Source organism: Alternaria arbusti (assembly GCF_024043155.1).
Source record: "Alternaria arbusti strain BMP 1465 chromosome Unknown scaffold_41, whole genome shotgun sequence".
In the NCBI taxonomy this organism is placed as follows: domain Eukaryota; kingdom Fungi; phylum Ascomycota; class Dothideomycetes; order Pleosporales; family Pleosporaceae; genus Alternaria; species Alternaria arbusti.
Window position 1 is genome coordinate 63783 of NW_026249981.1, and position 21081 is coordinate 84863.

Consider the following 21081-nt stretch of genomic DNA (forward strand, 5'->3'; position numbering starts at 1 on the left):
CACCAACATTGTCTGTCCTACAATACAAAATGAAAAGATGGAGATGTTGAACAAATGTCTGTGTCTGCGCCGAGCTCTGAAAGAAAGCGTACATGCTTGCGAAGTCTTCGTCTCTCCGACTCTTACAACCTTCTACTTATCTCCCAGGAAGCTTTTCCAAAAGCTGATCATCATCTGTCCATGTGTGCGTGGGCTAAGATCAGATGTTCTTCGGCAGCTTCTCATGCTTCTGAGGCACGGAGTTCGCGCTATCACCTTTATTTTGTGATTCTCAGTGCTCAAATCGACAGTGAGGAGGTCTTATGTGTGTCGGCTCGAGCTGGGAAACCAGAATAAAAAACATAGATTCGAGTCTCATATCCCCGGAAACCGCATTTTAGATACGTGTCTTCTCAGAATGTCCGCGATTTACGAAACAACAAAGGTGCCCTGGCGGCAATTTCATGTGCGAGCCAACGGCCCAGCACTGTACCCGAGGAAAATAGAGCACTTGCCGGGTACTACAAAGCCTGGGTTCCTCAGCTGTTATCCTCCTGAAACATCGTCCAACCCTCAAATACTAAAACAGTAACTGTGGGCGTGCATGTGTGTGGCCAGCCGAGCCGAGATGCAAAAAAAAAGAGCCTGACCTCATCTTCATGGTGTTGGAGTCTGGCTCTCTCGACTTCCATCCCTCTACTCTATCCTTGCCCTGCGGATTATCCAAAAATATAACGCATGGGACCATGTTCGCCTGAGTTGAGATCAAAACGTGGTTGCATACTTCGAATGGTTCTGAGACGCTGAAGTCACGGACATTCACTCTTGTAACAACTTCGAACCTTTCTCTACAAAAGAATAGGAGGGTTAAATTACATGTGTGTCTAGCCGGGTAGGCTCTCAAGAAGAAAGACCAGCCCTCCTTATCATGAAGTGGAAGTCCTGGACTCTCGACAGCTACCACGAAACATCAAAACAGAGTGCAATCCTTGCCATGTCTGCCGCCGACTCCAGAACTCAAAAAAACCAAACCATGGAAGCTCTATATATGACCTAAAGCCTCGCGCTCTTCAGAACTTGCATTCCTACAACATGCCTACTTCATCAAGATACCGAACCATGGAAGAAAGCACTAAGTGTGCGTGCCAGACCGGGCTGAGATCCACTACAAGAAAGGTTGGGATGACTTGTTCATGGTTTTGGAGTCCTGGGCTGTCGAAAGCTATCACTAGAAATCCAAAGTAGAGTCTCACGTTCTTATGTTTGCTTCTGGGTCAAGGTGCGATAACAAAGAGAAAAACGGAATGGGTTATGCTTCTTGCGTTGCGTGCCGCAACACATACACCCCTACAACATCTTCAATCTATCAAAACACCAGAATGCACTATCAAGCACAGCCATGCCTGCGGGTGCGTTGGGATCAAAAACAACCACAGAGGTTATTCATGTCGCCAAAGTCCCGGCGTCTTATGATATCGTTCTTTGCCTTCTCTCTCGCCATCTGGGATCGCAAAAGCTACGGCAGCCTACACGTATGTGAGGCCGGCTGAGCTGGAGTCGAAAAAGCACTAGCTTGAGGTGTGGAAAGCGTATAAAGTTTCCGTTCCGTGGCTTTGGCTTCTGGTTTCTTATAACATTCTCAAATTATCAAAATACCAAAACCAAATCAACCAGGTTCCATGTCTGTGAGCGCGCTGGGATCCGAAAAGAACCCAAACCATCGCCATGCTGCTGCAGCCATGCTCTCCAAATCTCGTCCTTTTGCTTTCCCCTCGTGGACTTGCATCATGAAAACAGAAGAAAACTCTCACATGTGTGTCTGGCTGAGCTCTTTGAAAAAGCAGTACATGTTTGGGATACGTCTAAAATCTTCGGGGGTCTGGCTTCTTGCTTCCTACTATATTCCTATTCTGCAGAATACCAGAACGCTCAACGCCTTTATTCATGTTTGCGTCTGGCTGTGCGGAGATTCAAAAGAATTCGGCGGTTTGGGCATGTTCGCGAAGCGTTCTACAGCTCATCTATGAGCTCCTCCAGCGAGAAAATCAAAGACTATCAAAAAATCGTCAGAATAGTGCGAAATGAGACTTTTCGTCCGCCTGCTTGGACTTCAAAGACTGCGCTTTCAGCAAGATGTCCTGTCGAGCCTCGATTATGAAGACGCTATATAAGCTTCTCTGGCCCGACAAAGCTTCTCTCCTTCCACATTGATTACTCGTTATTTTCATCAAAATCAAAAGGACTTTATCACATGACCTGCCTCTTTCCGGCGTCTTTCAAAAATGGTCCGTAGCATTATGATGTTGCAAAGCGCATCGATCATGTCGCATGAGACTTTTGGGGAGTGAACGAAAAGGCAACACCCTTGCCACATTGGAACTCGCTGGCACCTTTCCCAGTATTTGCGGCGTCGCTAAGAGACTACGCTGAGATGCGTTAGTCGTAATAGGACTACAAGTACCTCCTCGCTCTTCCAGGTCTCCTTTTCTAACCAAACATTCTTTGTTGTCTTACAAAACGGCATAGCCTCGACTTATGTCCTGCACCTGCACAGTATCTTTCAACAGGGCTGGAGGACGCCTTCATGCTCCAAAGCGTTGCAATGGATGCCGTATGAGTCCTCCGAGAAATTGAAACAAACCTCGTGGAGTCTTCGGTCATGGAATCGTGCGGCCACCAGCTTGAAGGCCTTGATGGCGTACCTGAGCACGACTGAGTGCTCAAAAGGTTCCAGTTGTAGCTCCGCAGAGGGGATATAAAAGGACTCCTGTTCTTGCGAAACTTCACTTCTTCAACACACATTTCTCACTATTATATCCAAAATAAAGCGCATACACCCAAATGTCCTGCGTCTGCAGGGGCCCTCCAGAAACACTTCACCAAGCTCTCATATGTCGAAAATCAGCCGCTTCTCCCGCCATGAGCAATCCGAAAGACCGAAAAATGATATGGGAATCCGCCGCCACTCTGCTGACTCCTTGTCGGCGCAAGGTCGAAGCCTCATACAGTCTAGTATTCGCTCTGCAACGACTACATAAAAGGCTTCTCGCCGTCACAGAGCTTCACTTCTTCCGCAAACACTCTTTCCTCCTTTTACCAAAATCAACGACGCATACAAAGATGTCCTGCGTCTGCCTCTCAGTTTCCGAAATGACGGAACAGATGACGACATGTTTGGCAGAGTCGCCTAGTTGAACGTCAAAAGATCATCGCAGTCTCCAAACGATGCAGTGCGACCAAAAGAGCGCGCTGAGCCGTACATGTATTCCTCTCCCAGATTGTTTCTACGTTCAGTTTGGCGTACTGAGATTCAAAACGCGCAAGGAGTGCCGCATGGAGAGCATACCGGAATCAAGGCACAACCAAATATAAATGTTGTCCTTCTGCTCGCAGACCTTCTCTTTCATATCCCACTGTCCGGCTTCCGATCTCCAAAAATGAGAAAACCCGCATGTATGTCTCGGTCTGGGTCGCCTCCGACTAAAGGACCTGGACTTATTTACATGTTTCGGACCAACTTCTCCCAGTCATTCAAAAAAAAAACCCGGAGACACTCTATGTGCGAGAGAGTCAAAGCGAAGAATGATAGGTGTAATGTGCGTCCACCTCGAAACCGTCAGAGTACGCCGCTATGGTTCTCCTTCCGTCAGCGTCGTGACTCGGAAAGTTCGTTGACCAGGCCTTTATGGAAGGGACTGAGAGTGTATGGTTGGACGGCTCAGCTGGGTATAAAACCTGTTCTTTCGACGGAGGACCTTCTCATTCCTAACCAACTCTTCTACTTCCACATTCCAAAATATATGCTGTGCTGTGCTATGTCTGCGTCTGGTCGCGTCCTCCAAAAACTGCACCAAGTGTTTACATGGCGTTTGTCAGCTTCGAAAAGTATGCTTTGATGTCGCTGGTGCTCGCTGACGCCGTCGAGCATGAACCTAAAAAACGGAAAAAAGGCGAGCATGTGCTTGCCTGGGTGAGGCCAGAAAACTCTTCTGATCACCGCAATGTGCTGCTGTCCCCTCCAAAATCAACCATGGGACCTGCTCATGTTCTGCCTCTTCTCCTGTCTGCGCGTTCGCAAGCGACATACCCGAAAGACTCGTGCTATGAAGAAAGCTATCATCTAGACAAGATGACAGTCTCGTCGCCCTGGCGAGTATAAAAGCTCTTTTCCTGGCGACTACCTCGTTCCTTCTTTACTTCACTCGTGTACTTCCGATTTCTCAAAAAGATAACCCAAGACTATTATGATTGAGTTCTGTTTGCGCTGTGCCTTCCGAAAAGACGTCAGAACCCGACGATGACCTGCGTCGATCGCTCCGAACACTTCAAATATCACGAACCCACATTGATGTCGAGATGCGGAAACCGCCAGCGTCAACCTCATGGTCGTTGTCCAAAAAGCCAACACCGATCCTGTGATGTTCCTGCTCTTCTCCGCTCGACACTCCACAAGAAACGAAGTCATTTTACCACTACCTCAAGACCCTGTGCTCATACCAAAAACTCACGCAGTTCAAAAACTTCAAGGGAGAAACCGATGGCAGCAGCAGCACGATCACTAATCACCCACCCACCCATAGCCTTACCCATCCATGAAAGTCCTCAAAAACCGACCCACCAATCCCGCACGCGACACCAATGCATGGGCGCGACGCTTGCAACCTCCGATCCGAAGTTCACCCGCGGAGCTGCTCGGCGGCGATTTACGTACACGGTACAATTGCAGCGAACCGGTGTTATCTCCAGGTGCAGTTTACCGATGGTTGGATCAGGGCGGTGAACGTGCGGCTCAGCGTCACATGAGGATGTGCGTCTTTCTCCGCTTGGAGCAAGCGGAGTCTCCAGTCTCCGCAATTGTGTGCGTCGGGCTGGGGATCACATCGCTGTGGGTGTGTAGGGAATGTGGCGATATACGCCGTGGTAAGCGGTATCGCAGAAGATTGGACAGGGAGTGCACGAGAAGAGTACTGGTGCCATGCGACCTGCGACTGCAGCTTGCGACGTCAATTCTGCGCGCTGCATGCGGCTCAAAAACCCAAGTTCAACGCCGTCCCGTGCCCGCAAGCCGTTCCTTCCCTTCCCTCGTCGGAGTGACGCATGCGCCTTCCCTTCGCTTCGGCATGCATTAACGCGGCCGACTGTCGGATCCTGCCTGCCCGTGCCCATCCACATCCATTACAGCGTACATACTTACGCGACGTCGCGATCGGCTTCTGAACAAGCCCCAGCCAGAAGCCGAGTGCCAGTACCGGGCGCAGTATGCACGGCAAGTCAAGACAGCTTCACGCGCAACCTCAGGTGCTTGGACTTCTTGGTCATGTTCAAGATGGCGGGCCAAGTGCTCGGCCTACTAATCAATTAACAATATCGGGAGGGCTAACTGATGGGGTTGGATGAGATTGGATGGACGGCGACGACTCCAGATGACCAGGGACGGAGGACGAGCTAATGCGGGGAAAGACTTCTTTCGCAGGCACAAATCGCCGCTGGTTTCCCATCGCCTCCATCGCTGCATGAGTCGTGCGCGCAGACTAATCAAAACACACGAGCTACCACCAGAAAACTCTGAAGGATGACTGGGGCATCATGCACGCCGTCCGTTGGTGGTCGGGGTAGAATGCAACGGTATTTGGTTGACGGCGAACTACCTGCATGCTAGACACTAGACAGGCCAAGCACCAGCATAGTGGGGTAAGGTTACCACAAAAATCTGGAGTATCCGCAAAGTCGGAGGAGCCGACTTGTTTGTGTATATTAAGGAGGGGACCCCAGACTTCTCTCATAGAACGTCTGTTCAACTGCCGTTTCCTGTTCGTCGCGAAAAGGAACACTGCTCGGGAATTGGGACCGTCTGGAAAGACCTCTGGTAAAGATGGTGTCGACACAGTACCCGGCGGACGACAAGATCTCTGCCCACGATGCGGCACAGATCTCCGAACATCACCACGCAGCGAAGGTTGGTGGGCTTGCGGCGAATATGAGTCCAGAGAGGAGGGCGGAGGTGGAGAAGAAGTTGAAGAGGAAGTTGGATGCGAGATGTTCGCTTTTTGTGTTGATTTATATTATGAACTGTGAGTAACGCCGCTCACATATCACCTACGCAACCAAATGATGCGTTACTAACGAGTGTTCCCAGATCTCGACCGGAATAACATCGCTGCCGCCCGTCTGGGTGGTCTGGAAGAAGACCTCAACCTCAGCCCCACGCAATACAGCACATGTCTGTCTATTCTTTATGTGGGATACATCCTAATGCAGGTCCCGTCCAACATGATCATCAACAAGATCCCGCGTCCGTCGCTCTACATCGCCATCGTAATGCTCATCTGGGGCATGATCTCCACCTTATCTGGAAACGTCACAAATTTCGCCGGCATGGTTGCAATCCGTTTCTTCATCGGGTTTGTCGAAGCCGCCTTCCTACCTGGCGCACTGCTTATCCTGTCGAAATGGTACACGCGCCGCGAACTCACGCTGCGGAACGCGATCCTCTTCTGTGGAAACCTGATCTCAAACGCCTTTTCCTCCCTGGTCGGCGCCGCGGTACTGGGAAACATGGAAGGCACGCTTGGCCACCGCGCCTGGAGGTGGCTGTACTGGATTGAAGGCGCAGCGACGATGCTCATCGCCATCTCCGCGATCTTCATCCTCCCCGATCTCCCGCACAACTCAAAGGGTTTCACCGAAGAAGAGCGCGCCGTCGCCGTCCTACGGATGACCGAAGATGTCGGCGAAGCAGATGAAGATTCGGCTGAGCAATCTGCGTTCGCGGGTTTCTTCATGGCAGTCAAGGATCTCAAGATCTATGTCATGATGCTCACGTTTACGGCATACGTAGTTGGACTGTCGTTCAACGCCTTCTTCCCTACGCTTACACGCACGCTCGGTTTCGGATACATCACCACGCTGCTCATGTCCGCGCCGCCGTGGGCCTTTGCTTGCGTAGTCTCGCTCATCAACGCGTGGCACGCGGACCGGCAGCAAGAACGTTTCTGGCACATCGTGTGCCCGATCATGCTGGGAATCGTCGGGTTCGTCATCTCGATGGCCACATCGAACACCGCAGGCCGCTACGTCGCCCTCTTCCTGCAAGCCTCCTCCTACGCCGGCTTCATCGTCTTCTACTCCTGGATCTCCTCCTCGTTCCCGCGTCCACCCGCCAAGCGCGCCGTCGCCATCGCCATGATCAACGCGTTCTCGCAGCTCGGCAACATCGCTGGGAGTTATGTGTGGAATATGTCGGACAATGGGTACAGGAACAGCTATGGGGTTGTTACGGCGATGTTCGGGGTTACGATTGCGGGATGCTTTGTTTTCAGGGTTATTCTAGTGAGGTTGAATAAGAGGTTGGATGATGGGACGGATGCGTGGGTTGTGCATGGGGATGTGGCGGAGCAGACGGCGGCTGTGGAGGGGGTTAGTGTTGAGGAGGGGAGGAAACAGATGGGTGATTTTAGGTATCTTGTTTAGAGTGGTGATGGAGAGGTACGCGTATGGTCAAAGATCTAATGAAAGACTTCCAAGGTTCTTTCCACCTAATCCACCGCTAGAGAGGATGTCGAATGATCACCACCACGACGCACATGCTGGGTCTGAGCGAGCTCTGATCTATCAACTGCAATCCATGGATACAATACGAAAACATATTCACGACATCCAGCCTGCACAGTGCAAATATCACCTAATATGTTCGAGATTGCCTCGCGCACGGACACGGTTCACTATTTTGCCCGTCGCGCAATGACGCAGGTCCAAAACAAAGATCTCGTCGCTAGCTCCAACACAAGCTTCCTCCCCCATCCCCACGGCCAGCGCGCCCACCCCATCCCAGCCCTGCGCGCACAACCTCAAACTTTCTTTTTACCTCTCCGTCACTCCCATCACCACCCTCTCTCTATTCACAACCACAACCTCAACGCGACAGACAAATGGCACCACCGGCAACCATCGAGCGCACCGCGCCCGATGTCGTCCCAGCACCTAAACGCGCACCCGCGCGCTCGCGTCTGCCCACGGCGCTGCGCGTGCCCATTCTCATCAGCTTGAACATGGGCATCAACATGCTGCTGTGGGAGTTTACGGCGAACTTTCTGCGTCCGGAGTTGGGTGCTGTGAGTAAGGTGCCGCAGGAGGACGATGTCACGTCGTTTTACTCGCCGGCGGCGCGCGTCGCGATGCGCTGGGTTACGGTGTGGATGACGTGGTATTTTAACTATGACTGTAAGACGCGCCAAAACCACTATCACAATATTGAGAGATGATGGGAATGCATTGCTAACAAAGAGAATAGTCTTCGACGTCTCCGCCCTAACCGTCCTAACCTACGCGCCCTTCACCTACCTCCTCACCACTTACTACGAGATCAGCGCGCTCACCGCCGCCGCCAACATAACCATCGAAGTCCTCTCCTTCGCCATACCCACATACCTCCTCCGCCCCCGCTCCATCGTCCACCGCAACAACGAGCCCCTGCGCAACCGCTTCCTGCTCAACAGCATCCAAGTGCAGGTTTCGTCGTCGATGCTCGCCATCGCCGTGTACATTGTCGTGCTGTGGGCGGGCCAGACAAGCGGGTTTCTGAACACGTTCTTGGTCCAGTACTTTGACATTCCTACGTTGGAGGCGGCGCACAACGAGTCTCCGGTGTCGATTCTGGCGAAGACTATTGTGGTGGGCTGGGCGGCGAAGGCATTTTTGCTTAATCCGAGCTTTGCGGCGCAGAGGAGTGGTGCGCAGACGCCGGTTGAGGTTTTCGATCCGAGCACCGCGACTCTTCCTAAGACTATTGAGCACAACTTCTTCAACTACAGTAAGAGGACGAGGACGCTTATTCAGCAGACGGTTATTCTGAATGCGTTCTTGTTCGCGGGTACCGTTCAACGGTGTATGACGCTCATTGGTACTGATGTTGTTGGTGCTGTTGGATACGCGGGTGTCTGGGTTGCGGCGAATACGGTGGTTGCGCTGTGGTACGGATGGGTTGGAGACACTAGCACGGATTACCAGCCGTTGTAGGGGGTGTGAGGTAGTGAGGGCGTGGTGTGCAGCCGACGTCAGTGTACTAGTATGGGCAAGACTTGAGAATTAGGGATTTGCGGCATTCACATTCTTATGGATGTCACAGCAGACAGGGTCTGAGAAGGGTGGCCGAATCTATTGGGTTCATTTGGTTTATTCAGTGGAGGACACATGGGTGTGTCGGTGGCTCTATAGCTCATTTTGATACCAGTTATTTTACAGTTTTTTCGTTCCTCGAATCGTCTTGTCTCAGTCTGCCTGTACTCTTTCGAGTGTCTTTAGATGCATCAATCATGATTCACGGTTCGCCCAGTAGTCGCCGTCGTCGTCGTCCTCCGAGTAGTCAACCTCGCCCTTTAAGAAGGAAACCTCTACCTGCAAGTACCTGATGAGGTTGTCCTTTTCCTGTACCTGCCGCTGCAACTTCTTAAGAGCCTCGTCGCGCTTCTTGATCTTGGCCTCCATATGATCAACAATCTTACGGGTGAAGGCACCAGACATGCCCTTGGAGACTTGCTCTTGCAACTCGGCGATCTCGTCGTTCTTTGTGCTTAGCTGTCGCTCAGACTCCGCGATAGCCTCCGCATCTACTCCTTCACTCTTCTTGGCCTCGGCAAGTCGCTCCTCCAACTCGGTAATGGTGTTTTCTTGGTCTTGTACTTGCTGCTGCGACAGGGTGAGAGCGTCATCTTGCTCTTTGACCTTGGCGTTCAGTGTAGCGATAATCTCATCATCCTCCTTGGTCCTAGGCATCAGCCCTTCCATAATCTCTTCCTGGCCCTTGTAGTAGTCGCGAAGCTCTTGCAGTTCATCCTTCAGCTCTTGTAGCTCTACTTCCTTAGCCTCGTACGATGCAGAGAGATCGTTCATAGCTGCGCTATGCTCGCCGGTCTTAGTCATGTAGGTGACCTGAAGCTCATCATGCGCGTTCTTAAGTTCCTGGAACGCCGTATCCTTGGCCTTGTACGCTGCAGAGACCCGAGATACATATAGACTATGATTCTTGTAGATAGTGCTTAAGCTTGAGTATTGCTGTTGAAGGTCTTGGATGGTCTCGTTCTGTTCCTTGGCCTTGGTGTGCAGCTCGCCGACGAGCTCCTCACTGCGATTCCAATTGTCGCGATACTCAAGATAGTCGTCCCGGAGCTGTGCCATCTCAATTTTGGTCTCTTGAAGCTCGTTTCGCTGGTCTACGTGGGCCGCGTTCTTGGAAGCGAGGTCCCTGTTGGTTTCCTGAAGATCGCCATTGCGCTCCCGAAGATCCTTGATGACGGCGCGAAAGTCTTGAGTCGCTTCCTTTTGGATGGCGATCGTGTCGCATAGGTCTTTGGTCGTCTCATTTCGCATGGCGACAGTGTCCTTGAGGGTGTTGATTTCGAGCTCTTGAAGCTGGAGGGCTGGATGTTTGGTCAGTGAGAATGGGTCAGATGGTGGGGTCACGTACCTAAGTCGAGATCTACTTCGCTGCGGGGAGTTTCTTGACCTCCAGAAGGCGGGTATACGGATTGGCCAGCCATAGCAGCGGCAGATGATGTCGGAAGAGCGAAAGGCAGATGAGTGAGTGGTAGCGGAGGCAGTCGCAGACCCTGGAGATGTGCCTGCGGATCGAGGTGGAATGGCAGAGACATGGATGGAAAGCGACTTCAGAGGGAGAGCGAGTAGACGCCAATAGATGTGAAGCTACTGAATTGGGAAATTCGCGCGTACGAAGGTGGAAGCGTGAGACTGGTGTGGGCGGAGAAAGAAACGCAGGTAAAGGCGGATATTGACTCCCACAGTGCGCCAAGCGAAGGGCTGACTAACGCTTGTTCTCCTTCACTTCTAATCTCGTATTGCAGGAGACATCGGCTTTCCCATTTGCAATGCGCGGTTGAGGAGGGCGTGAGACGTAGACGTCGACGTCGAGATGAAAGATGGCTACTGGCGACGCCGTGCGCGGAGACGACAACGACTAACGGCAAACCTCAAAGAAGCATTGAAACGAACTGAACATCTAGGAGCTTACCAATGAATTTGGTCAAATGTTCCCGCCGCATCTCCACCGCTTTGGTCTTGCGAAAGACTTTGATGACATCGCCGATGGGACACCGACCTTGCCTGTTGCCTGTCGATGTTTTTTCGACATGGCAGCTGGAATACACCAGGACTCAAAGCATTGGAAGAAGAGACGGGTGACTTCAGACACCAGTATATCGAAATAACGTCGGTGAAGGAGGAAAGTGAGTGCCAAAGTGGCAGGTGCGAACACAGCGACATCCCAACACAGTCTTGATCGTGTGAATCTCGACTCCGATACCTTCTTGAGCAATAAATCACCTTGACAGCTTACCAAACACCAAAAAAGTCGTAGTATAGGCCTCAATAGACATACACGTAACGTCACGACCGTCGTACTCACCTCGCGACGTAGTCCGGCAGTCGCTGCATCGTCTGGCATTCGCTCCCGCATCCTTGCATGATGATTTATCCTGAAACTGGTACCTTGGTGCATCTATATCGCTGCGAAAGTTGATATGGTGTGTTCTGGACGTTGGTGCAGCTCTCTGGACGCGCATCCTCGAACAATTGAAGTTCCGCGTACCTGCCCCACGCGCATCGTCACTGCCACAACCCAGCCATCAAAGCTCCACTCAAGCTTCCATTCCATGATCTACTTCCTCTCCACAAATCATCCAGGCCACCAGCCTTGCCCACAAATCTGCCTCGCAGCCAAGCCCTGGGCTGCAAGAGCCTCGTTCAATCTCACAATCTATCTTCAAAACATCGTCATACCTGATTAGGCGTACAGCTTTGTACCCCACACTGACATGTTCACTGCCACACACGCCGGGCCGTACAAGCTCCACCAAGCTTTGCCCCTCGGCACATGATGTTCCGACCAAGACGCGCTCACATAAATAAACGCGACGGCCCGTCAATAGGAGAAGATAGCTAAGACGGACAATTACCCCTCCAAAGCTATAGCTCTACGAATTCCCCCGCTACAACAACAACACCACCACCCAAACCACCAAATACTCCAACCACTCTCCCGTCACACCAACAACCAGACGATCTAACCCAACTCTGACAATGCCAATGTGGCAAGCTATCACTGACCCCGTCCTCGCACTCTCCGGCGGTCTTGCAAACGAAGAACAAACTCGCCGCAAAGTAGCCCGTGAAATGGCGATCAAGAACGGAGAAGACCCAGACGCGCTCGACAAGAAAAACCAAGGTCCCCGCAGAATAGGCCAATGGCTTTGGTTAAAACCGGAATGTGTGCAAGAATACAAGAAATGCCATGCGGAAGTCTGGCCGGAGGTACTGGAGCAGATCAAGGACTCGAATATCAAGGACTGTACGTTGCTTATTATCCATCTGAGCTACATAGCAAGCAGACTGAGCAGGATTTACTGACATGTTTTATCAGACTCGATATACATGAACCTCTTCCCCCGCCCCATGCTCTTCGCGTCCTTCAAATACGTCGGCGAGAACTTCGACGAAGACATGGCGCGCATGGCGGAGAACAAGGTCGTGCAGAAATGGTGGAAGATGACGGACAAGATGCAAGAGAGCCCTGTGAAGGGTGCGAAAGGTAGCGCGACGGGGCCGGGGTGGTGGGGACAGACGGAGGAGGTGTTTTATGTCGAGTAGATAAGGAAAGGGGGCTTGCAGCAAGCAATAGAAGCAGTATAAGTGCAACAATGGAAATAATTTGGTCTTAAGATAAGTCCCCTGGGTAACGTCGCTCTCTTTCTAGAGTCACGTGTTCGCCATGTCCGAACCCTTCACTATCCTGGAAAAAGCATTCTCCAGGCAACTAACCACTCGTACCACGCCAAGATCGCTTGCTTACTCGCCTCTTTATCAACTGCTTCTTCTTCAACCGTTTCTCACTCAACCGCTCCTCCCTCAACCGTCTCTCACTCACCCCGCAGCTGCAATGTCTGGACCGATCTACACACGTCGTAGAAATTCACTCCTTCCTCGTGGCTACCAACTCTCTGTAAATCAGCCCCCTCCAGCACATGGTAAGTGCGCGCCCTTTTCTTACCATCTACACTACCCTTGCTGACTATGAACCCAGAGATGGTAGTTGAGAAACATCACAAGTTCATGGGTCCCGCGTCGATCGTGTCTAGTAATCCGTTTCATAAACCGGGCCCTATCGAGTCGGAAGCCACTGAGAAGCTCGAGGCGCAGAAGGCCGACTACGAAGCCAAGCTCGCCGACATGGGGAAGGTGTCCCAGGCCAACTTAGAGAACACCATCAAGGACTACGAGGCCAAGCTCAGCGATAAGGAGAAACTCCAAGAGATTGAGATCGAACGCGTGAGGGACTTCATCAGTCATGATTGCGTCGAGATAAAGAAGAAATCCGACATCAAGCTCAACGACCTCGCCGAGAACTACGAGGCCAAGATTGCTGACCTGGAGAACGAATCGCAGTCCAAGCTCGAGGAAACCATAAAGCACTACGAGACCAAGCTCTGCGACCAGAGGAAATCCGCCGGGCTCACGCTCAAGGGCATACAAACGGACTACAAGACCAATATTGCAGAGATGGAGGAATATAATGCCAAGCTTTGTCACTCTATCAGCAAGCACAAGACCAGGGAGAGCGATATGGAAAAGCGGTACGAAACCAAGCTTAACGACGAAAAGAAACACTGCGACTGGCTTCTCAAAGAAATAAAGGGTAAAGTAGCCACCACGAATAGCTCTCAAGTTGTTTTGCTAACTTATTACTAGTATGTAGCTTCCTTGCTATGCTTTGCCAACGCAGTGCTAAGACAGTCTATTTTCCATGCTAACAGCTTGGCAGAAGAACTATGAGATCCAAATCGAGACGATTAAGAAGGAACACGCACTAGAGTTTGAAGCCGCGCAGGAGGACTACGAGGCTGATCTCGGCAGGCACAATCAGAGCTCCGCGATTCTGCAAGGTGCTTTCGCCGACCAGAGCTTAGAACTTGCGGCGCTCAAGGAGACAAAGACCAAGGAAGCCGCCTTCCTCAGCAAGTCCGCCCAGCCAGACGCGGAAGCGAAAGATGCAGGCCCGCTCGCTGACAAGAAGCCGGATATCAACGACAAGAAACCGGACGTTAGCGACAAGAAGCCCGAGATTGACGCCCTCAAAGGCACCATCGACGCTCTCAAGGACACCATCGGTATACAGATGGTTGCTGCAGAAGATCTCCGCAAGACCGTCAAAGACCTTCGAGAGCGCAATGCAAAACTCGAAGCAGAGCTTCAAAAGAAGTAGGCCGCGAGCTGCGACAGGTTGGCGCTGGCACTCTCATGACAATTGGGTAACCCTGGAGATTCTCGATGTAGCCACAAGCTGTTTGTAAAACATGAAATGCTGTAGCTAGCTGCAAGCGCTTTCGACAGATTCGTAAATCACGTAAGTTCTGATGTACAACACTCATGGTGATACCAACGTCCTTGTTCTTCCTACATGCATCTCACCACTTCATACACGAAAAAAACTCAACAGGTCTGCAGACCACATCAAGACAAAAACCTGCAAAGTTACTAACCTAACGTCAACGTAGGCTCTCGGGTGTCCCTTTCATTAGGTTAACGTGTCACTTCCATGTTCGTCTGCGCGAGAAGGTAAGCTTCGTGGAGCTGTTGGTAGAGGTTGCTGTTCGTAGTCGTGACCTTATCGTAGGCTTCGGTCAGCTTATCCATGGCGGCGGATCGCTGGTCAATGATAGTTTTCATCTCGTCAAGCTGGCGACGGTAGTCTCGCATGGTTTCACGCAGATCAGCCTTAGTGATCTGGTCTGCGGCGATCCAGTCCTCGAGGGCCGCAATCCTGTCGTTGAGGGTCGCGATAGTCTTATCGCGGGCATCGAGCTCAGAGGCTTTGTTGTCTTCCGTCTTTTGTAACATCTTACGCGCGCCATCAGCTTCGCGTGTCGCTGCAGACATCGCGAGGTTGATGGGAGCCTCGATCCGAACTTCAGCAGCCTCTTTCGAGGATGTTGCGGTCGCAGCATCAAGCTGAGCTTGCAGCTTCTCTATAGTCGACTTGAGCATGGTGTTCTCAGCGCTCGAGTCTGCGAATGTCTGCAGGCGCTTGACTTGCGCATCCTGGGTCTCCAGTCGCTTGTCAACGGCGGCCTTGTCGACCTCCATCTTGTAGAGGTTGTTTGAGTTCCAGTTCGACGAACTCTGGGCCTCCTTGACCTCTACTCTCATCTTCTCAATCTTGGTGTCGCACGTTTCCCTCTCTTTCTTCAGATCTTTGGAGGCCTGTGTCTGGTTATCGCGTACAAGAGCAGCCCAGTCTTCACTCCCTTGGAGCTTGATGTTCGACGTGACCTTGACCAGCATGTCGACTACATCGCGATCTGGACATTGAGTTAGCACTTTGCCGCATACAAACTATGCAAGCTTGATAAGAGGATAGTGACAAAGGCAATGTGTACTTCAACCCCGGTAGGATTGAAAAGAATACGACTAGGATTGCTGCATACACACTCTGAGAACTGGATAAGAGGGCAGGGTCTAAGACAATGTATACTTCAACCTTGGTGACGTGTTTGTACTAAGGCTGAATGCGACATCGCATTGTAGCCACCTCAGTGCTGGAAATGCTGGAAGTACGTACGTTTCTCTATGCGTGCCCTTCTAGCATCCTCCTCTGAAGGCGCGCTGGGATCAGTCATGGCGGCGGTCGGTGTCGGGGGAAGCGAAGATGTGACGGAGCGAAGGGAAGCGGATGAAGGTAAGCAGGCGGAAGGACAGCGACAAGAAGCTGGTGACTGAAGTATTAAAAGCTGTCTTCAGGGAAGGAAGGAGCAGGACCAGCGTAAGATGAAAATTGAAGTGGGTGAAATTTTCAAATTTGACCAACGCAGTGCAACAAGCGAGGAGCTGATAACTCACTTTCACTTTCACTTTTGAGATTCTAGCGCATTTTGAGAGATGCTTTTGCTAGTGTTATACGGTAGAGAAAGAAGAGATAGCCTGTATGTATCAGCTGCTAGTGTATAAAAGTAAGAGATTGTGCTAACTCTGTACGTGAAGCCAGTCACTTGTGCGGTCCCATATCTGTGAGTTCCATCGATGTATCGGGCAGTCTACCAATATTCGTAGCGTCTTTACCTCTAGGCGTCGGCTTGATACCTCCATGGAGTAGTTGTGACGTGAGTGAAGAGGAGATATTCTTGCATTGGTATTGAGTACATCTAGTCGTCTCGTCGTCCATGTTCCTTCCTTATCCCACCTATTTCCATCCATTCCACTCCTCCTATTTACCCTACCCTACCATACCATACAGTCCATGTACATCCGACATATATTTTGTTCCCTTGAGCCTTCCGCCCTAGTCTATCTAGATATACAGGGAAAGAGCTTTGATGTGCGTCGGTATGCGTAAAGTACATGCCCATCCATCTCCCCATGGCGAGATCAACCACCAGCCAGCCAACCCAAAAACTCCAAAGAATGCAAGCCGAAGCCATACCAAAAAGCCAGATTCCCGTGAATCAAAAGAGAAAGCGCATCAGATTCGTAAAAGCTGCTGCTAAGATGTTCTGCAGGTATGATACGGATCGTTATCGCGCAAACAACAGCACTTTTTGTGGTATGTATACTTTTGGCGTAGCTTCGTAACAATATGAGACAACGTCAAAAACATGACATAGCAAGTTTAACGCTTCCTGGGGTTCGTCGGCTTCTTCTTCGACGGTGTCTTCTGCGCATCTCCCTCAATGTACTTGAGGAGGTCCTCAATCTTGCGCTGGTCAACGCGACCATTTCCAATGCGCTGGCTACCGGCGGCGGCAGCGGCATCACTAGCGGAAGGAGTGGCGGCAGCGGGTCGCAGGGGGTTGCGGCCGGGGAGCTGCATGCGACGGATACGCGTCTTGGCGAGGTCGTTGAGCTGCTTGGCTTGAGAGACAGCGCTGTGAGTGAGCTGTTCGAGCCAGCTCTCGGCTTCCTTGGTGTTGCGGTCCTCCGCACCGAGCACCTCCTTGAAGATGTTGTAAGACTCGCGCATGCGGTTGACACCACCGCGCATGTCCTTGTCGAGAGCGAGAGCCTGGGCGGTCTGGAACAGCAGAGTCGCTGTGTTGATGGAGTTCTTGCCGCAGACCTCCTCGCAAACGGCGAGCGAAGCCTCGAACCAGAGTCGCGACTCGTGGTACATCTTCGCAGCCTGCAGCATGACAGCGGCGTTGTTGAGAGTTGTGATAGAGTCGGGGTGGTCGGGGCCGTAGAGTATCTTCCACAGCTCGAGCGCGTGACGGACGTAGATCAGAGCGGCTGTGGTGTTACCCGAGCCATGCTCGAACAAACCGACGTTGAGGTAGGCAAGCACGGTCTCGGAGTGGTCGACACCAAGAGTTCGCTCCGACACGATGATCGCCTTGTGTGCAAGCTCAAGAGCTGAAACCTTGTCGTCAAGACTGTAGAGCAGGTTCGACAGGGTGTGGTAAGCCTTAGCTACCTCAGGGTGCAGTACACCGTAGATCTGCTCGTGTAGCTGGAGAGACTCCAGGAGCAGTTCTTGGCCAAGCTCCTTCTGGTCCTGGGCAATGGACATGCGACCAGCCTCTAGTGCCTCTTCGGCCAACAAGCTCTTTGGCGAAGCTTCCTTAATGACAGGGACAATGTTCAGAATGTCGTCTGCATGGAAGGTCTGGGGAGCAAGGGGGACAGTGGGGCTGGCCGTGCGGGCTGGTGGGGTGCTAATAGACTTGTTCTTCTTCTTCTTGGAAGATGTGGAGTGGCCGTTGGTCTGCGGCGCGGCGGGCTTCTCAGCGGGCTGGCTGGCGGCAAAGGCCTCCTTGGTGAAGGCGTACGACTTGCACTCCAGCTGGAGACCAAGCTTGAGGGAGACCTCACGGAGCATCTGCATCTCCTTGCCAGACTCGATCCACGACTGACCGAGGTCGTAGCGGAATCGTAGGGCAACCTGAGCGACAACCTCCTTCTTGAGGGCCTCAGGTGTGAGCTTCTCGAAGCTAAAGTCATCCTCGGGGTACATCTTCTTGAGGCTGCTGTCACACTCTGCCACAGGCTTAGCGCTAACATCGGCTCCGAGCAAGCAGTTGAGGAGGTGGGCGGCTGCGGGTGCTGCGAAAGGCGCGGACACGTTGCGCAGCTTGGAGTTGGCAAAGTGCTTGAAACCACGTGCGATCATCTCCTGGATGATGAGACGCTTCAAGGCCTGAAGCCTTGGGTCAGGCTTGTCAGCCAGCTCAGCAAGCTTTCCAAGGTAGCGCATGTTCACACCCCGCTTGTGCAGAAGGTTGCTCAGAGACTGGCCGTCCATTGGGAAGCCGACTTCGCCCTCCTTGAGCTCCTGGACCATGCGAGGAATTACCTCCGAAGTGAGGTGCTCGCAAGCAGCGCGGACCTCAGCCTCGTCCTGAGCCCACTCCTTCTTGTCCTCATCTGATTGCGGGTTCTGGCCCGAGAAGACATCAGGGTTGAGCGCGAAGGAGAATCCGGAAATGTCGACACGCTCCTGCTCAGGGTCCTCGGCCTCAGGCTTCTTCTCCTCGGTTTCCTTCTTTGCAACCTTGGCAGCCTTCTCCGCGGCCTTCCTCTCCGCCTTGGAGATTTTCTTGGCCTTGGGAATCTTCTCCTTCTCTTCATCAGAGTCCTCCTCTTCCGAAGAAGACTCCTCCTCGGATGACTCCTCTTCCGAAGATTCCTCTTCAGATGAGCTTTCTTCAGCCTTGGCCTCCTTCGCAGGGGCTTCGTCCTTCTTTGTGGTCTTCTTAGCCATCTGCTCCTTGACGTACTCGCGGAGCTTGACCCTGCCGTAAGACTCCACGAGCTCAGGGCGGAGTGTTGTCATGCGGTGGGGGTAGTCCTTGTCTGTTGCCTCCTTCTCACCCTCCTTGCTGGGCTCAGTCCAGTGGGCCTCAATCCAAGCAACGTCGAGAGGTGTGAGGCGGTAGAGGTCCAGAGCGTACCGCCTGCCGTCGGTGCCGATCAGACCCTTAGTCTCAACACTTCCCTCAAGCTCGTGACGGACATTGTCCTTGTCCCATACAGGATGCTTCTTGACGCGCAGCGCCTTGGAGAGCTGCTCGAACAGCGGGACGAACGACTTGTCGTCGGCGACAATCTCCTTGCCCTCAACCGCACCATAATCGATCTGGTGCTCGCCGGGGTCGCGCTGCTTGAAGATTCCGGGTACTATGCTCTGGCCAACAATGCGCTTTCCTTGGTAGTCAACGACGACGGTTCCGGAGGTGAAGAGGTTGTTGATGTCGAGGTTGTTCACAGCGCGGACACCGAAAACGTCCTTGCCCACAGCCACACGCGCAGCCTCATCACCACCCTCAGCGCCGAATGTGCCGACGCCATCAGCGCCGAAGGAGTAGAAGATGTTGTTGTACACGAAGATCTGCGCGTCCTTGGCCTCGGTAGGGTTGAGAGGCGCAATCTCGCCCCGTGCTACCAGCATGGCACCGCGGGTCGCGGCATCGTTGTAGTCGGCAAAGAGCTTCGATGTGAGGCGCTCGCGGAAGACGCGGTCGTGGACAGCCTCCTTGGGCATCTCCCTCGTTGACTGGAACTCCTCATTCCAGTCGCGGAGGGTCTCCGTGTTCTCAACACCCGAGATCAGATAGCTCTCCTGTGTCCGCGCGAGATCCGGCTGGTGTGGGGTGAGGGATGACGTGGGTGCGGGGACCAACCATGGGTTGGCGGGGATGGCGTTGGAGAGCTGGAAGATGGTAAGCAACTCCTTCTTCGCATTGTGCTCCAGCAGTTCCTGGAACGAAGTGCGGAAAGATGGTGACAGGTCCTCAAGGAGGGTGAGGAGCGAGTGTGCCTGCTTGTCCTTTGGTGGCTGGCGCGGGAAGGGGTCGAAACTGGCATTCGACGACTTGTTGACGTAGAAGCCAGAGACGTGAGCTGTGATGTGGTGTTGCTCGTTCTCGTTGGTCGTGACTACCAGGTACAGCAGATGGCCCTTGGAGCGGAGGTGGTATGGCGGGGGATTCCAGGGCGATACGGCGATGGATTTGATCGTCTTGGGCGCGGCTTCCTCGGTGGGCGGCAGCAGGTTTTTGATGTTGCCCGATGCCTTGAAGTCGTAGTCTGCCAACGGCGACTGCTCAGGGCCGTCCTGCTTGGGCTTGGAGATCTGCTCGTGGCCGACAGTGTCGTGCAGTGACAGTCCAGCCATGATGCCGTGCAGCGCATCGGTACGGTCACCGGCAGCGCCGATAAGCTCGCGTACGCGGACCACATGTAACCGCGCCTCCTTCTCTGTGTATGGGTCCTCCACCAGGGTGAGTACCGAATCGGCCTTCAGTCCCTCGACTTCAGAGAGTTCGACGTAATCGTTGATCCGCTTGCCGTCGTGCTCCAGGTGGAAGCACGAGTACTGGAACGTGTGGGGCGTCTCGATGATGCTCTGACGGAGGTCTTGCACCTGCTCGGCCGTTGAGATCTGGAGTCGTGAGTTTGTCGTCCATATTTTCTTTTCTAATTCTCAATACGCACCGTTATCGGCATCTCGAACGGCTCGTGTGGGAGCTTGATGGTGACCTGGAAGATGTCTAGACTCATTAGTAGATATTTCCCACAAATGATAAGTCAATTGACATACTGTCTGGCTGCTGGCCAGCACCATCTTCCTCTGTGCCCTCATTCTGCCCCTCTGTGGTGACGTCTTTGCTGGGCGTCTTCTCGACCTCTGCATTGCCATTGATGTTAGCCATGGGGTGCAAAAAGAGTTATTGCGCCTGGGAATAAATTTCCATCGCAGTCGTGTGCGGGCGGGAAGCTCACCAGACTTGGAAGCGTCATTGGTACTAGCGGCCATGATGGCGGGCTGTGGATATGTCGAGAAACACTACGACGCCGGGAAAGAACGACTGGGGAAAGAGGGAATCGGTCTAGGGAAGGAAGGGAATATACAGGAATGGCGCATTAATGTACAATGACATGCGGCGAGTGATGGGGAGAGAGGTGACTCTCCGGTCATGTCTCCAGAATATTTTTCTTGAGGGCGCCGGGATGGTCCGCTAAGCTCGCTCTCCACTTCCGAGGCCACAGGCATGTCATCGGGAAAACGGCCCCCATGCACCGGGGTCAGCAGTATCGCGTTTATTC

The 21081-nt window shown here is 52.7% G+C and overlaps 7 protein-coding genes across 7 annotated transcripts; 4 read left to right on the forward strand and 3 right to left on the reverse strand.

The window, feature by feature from the left end:
• Window positions 1-5851: 5851 nt before the first annotated feature.
• J4E86_011706 (uncharacterized protein) lies at window positions 5852-7449 on the forward strand (the record flags this gene model as incomplete). The annotated part of the gene is made up of 2 exons (XM_051452196.1): window positions 5852-6050; window positions 6116-7449. 2 exons carry the CDS (start codon window positions 5852-5854, stop codon window positions 7447-7449), a joined length of 1533 nt encoding a protein of 510 aa, XP_051296646.1.
• A 458-nt stretch (window positions 7450-7907) lies between these two features.
• On the forward strand, window positions 7908-8994 carry J4E86_011707 (uncharacterized protein; the record flags this gene model as incomplete). Its single annotated transcript, XM_051452197.1, has 2 exons — window positions 7908-8199; window positions 8270-8994. 2 exons carry the CDS (start codon window positions 7908-7910, stop codon window positions 8992-8994), a joined length of 1017 nt encoding a protein of 338 aa, XP_051296647.1.
• Window positions 8995-9288: 294 nt separating this feature from the next.
• J4E86_011708 (uncharacterized protein) lies at window positions 9289-10625 on the reverse strand (the record flags this gene model as incomplete). The annotated part of the gene is made up of 2 exons (XM_051452198.1): window positions 9289-10394; window positions 10442-10625. 2 exons carry the CDS (start codon window positions 10623-10625, stop codon window positions 9289-9291), a joined length of 1290 nt encoding a protein of 429 aa, XP_051296648.1.
• A 1444-nt stretch (window positions 10626-12069) lies between these two features.
• On the forward strand, window positions 12070-12636 carry J4E86_011709 (uncharacterized protein; the record flags this gene model as incomplete). The annotated part of the gene is made up of 2 exons (XM_051452199.1): window positions 12070-12337; window positions 12410-12636. 2 exons carry the CDS (start codon window positions 12070-12072, stop codon window positions 12634-12636), a joined length of 495 nt encoding a protein of 164 aa, XP_051296649.1.
• Window positions 12637-13059: 423 nt separating this feature from the next.
• J4E86_011710 (uncharacterized protein) lies at window positions 13060-14248 on the forward strand (the record flags this gene model as incomplete). The annotated part of the gene is made up of 2 exons (XM_051452200.1): window positions 13060-13686; window positions 13808-14248. The coding sequence occupies 2 exons, from the start codon at window positions 13060-13062 to the stop codon at window positions 14246-14248; spliced, it is 1068 nt and encodes a 355-aa protein (XP_051296650.1).
• A 317-nt stretch (window positions 14249-14565) lies between these two features.
• Window positions 14566-15662, reverse strand: J4E86_011711 (uncharacterized protein; the record flags this gene model as incomplete). Its single annotated transcript, XM_051452201.1, has 2 exons — window positions 14566-15344; window positions 15605-15662. The coding sequence occupies 2 exons, from the start codon at window positions 15660-15662 to the stop codon at window positions 14566-14568; spliced, it is 837 nt and encodes a 278-aa protein (XP_051296651.1).
• A 986-nt stretch (window positions 15663-16648) lies between these two features.
• On the reverse strand, window positions 16649-20791 carry CLU1 (Intracellular distribution of mitochondria; the record flags this gene model as incomplete). The annotated part of the gene is made up of 4 exons (XM_051452202.1): window positions 16649-20416; window positions 20470-20525; window positions 20576-20662; window positions 20758-20791. The coding sequence occupies 4 exons, from the start codon at window positions 20789-20791 to the stop codon at window positions 16649-16651; spliced, it is 3945 nt and encodes a 1314-aa protein (XP_051296652.1).
• Between the last annotated feature and the right edge of the window lie 290 nt (window positions 20792-21081).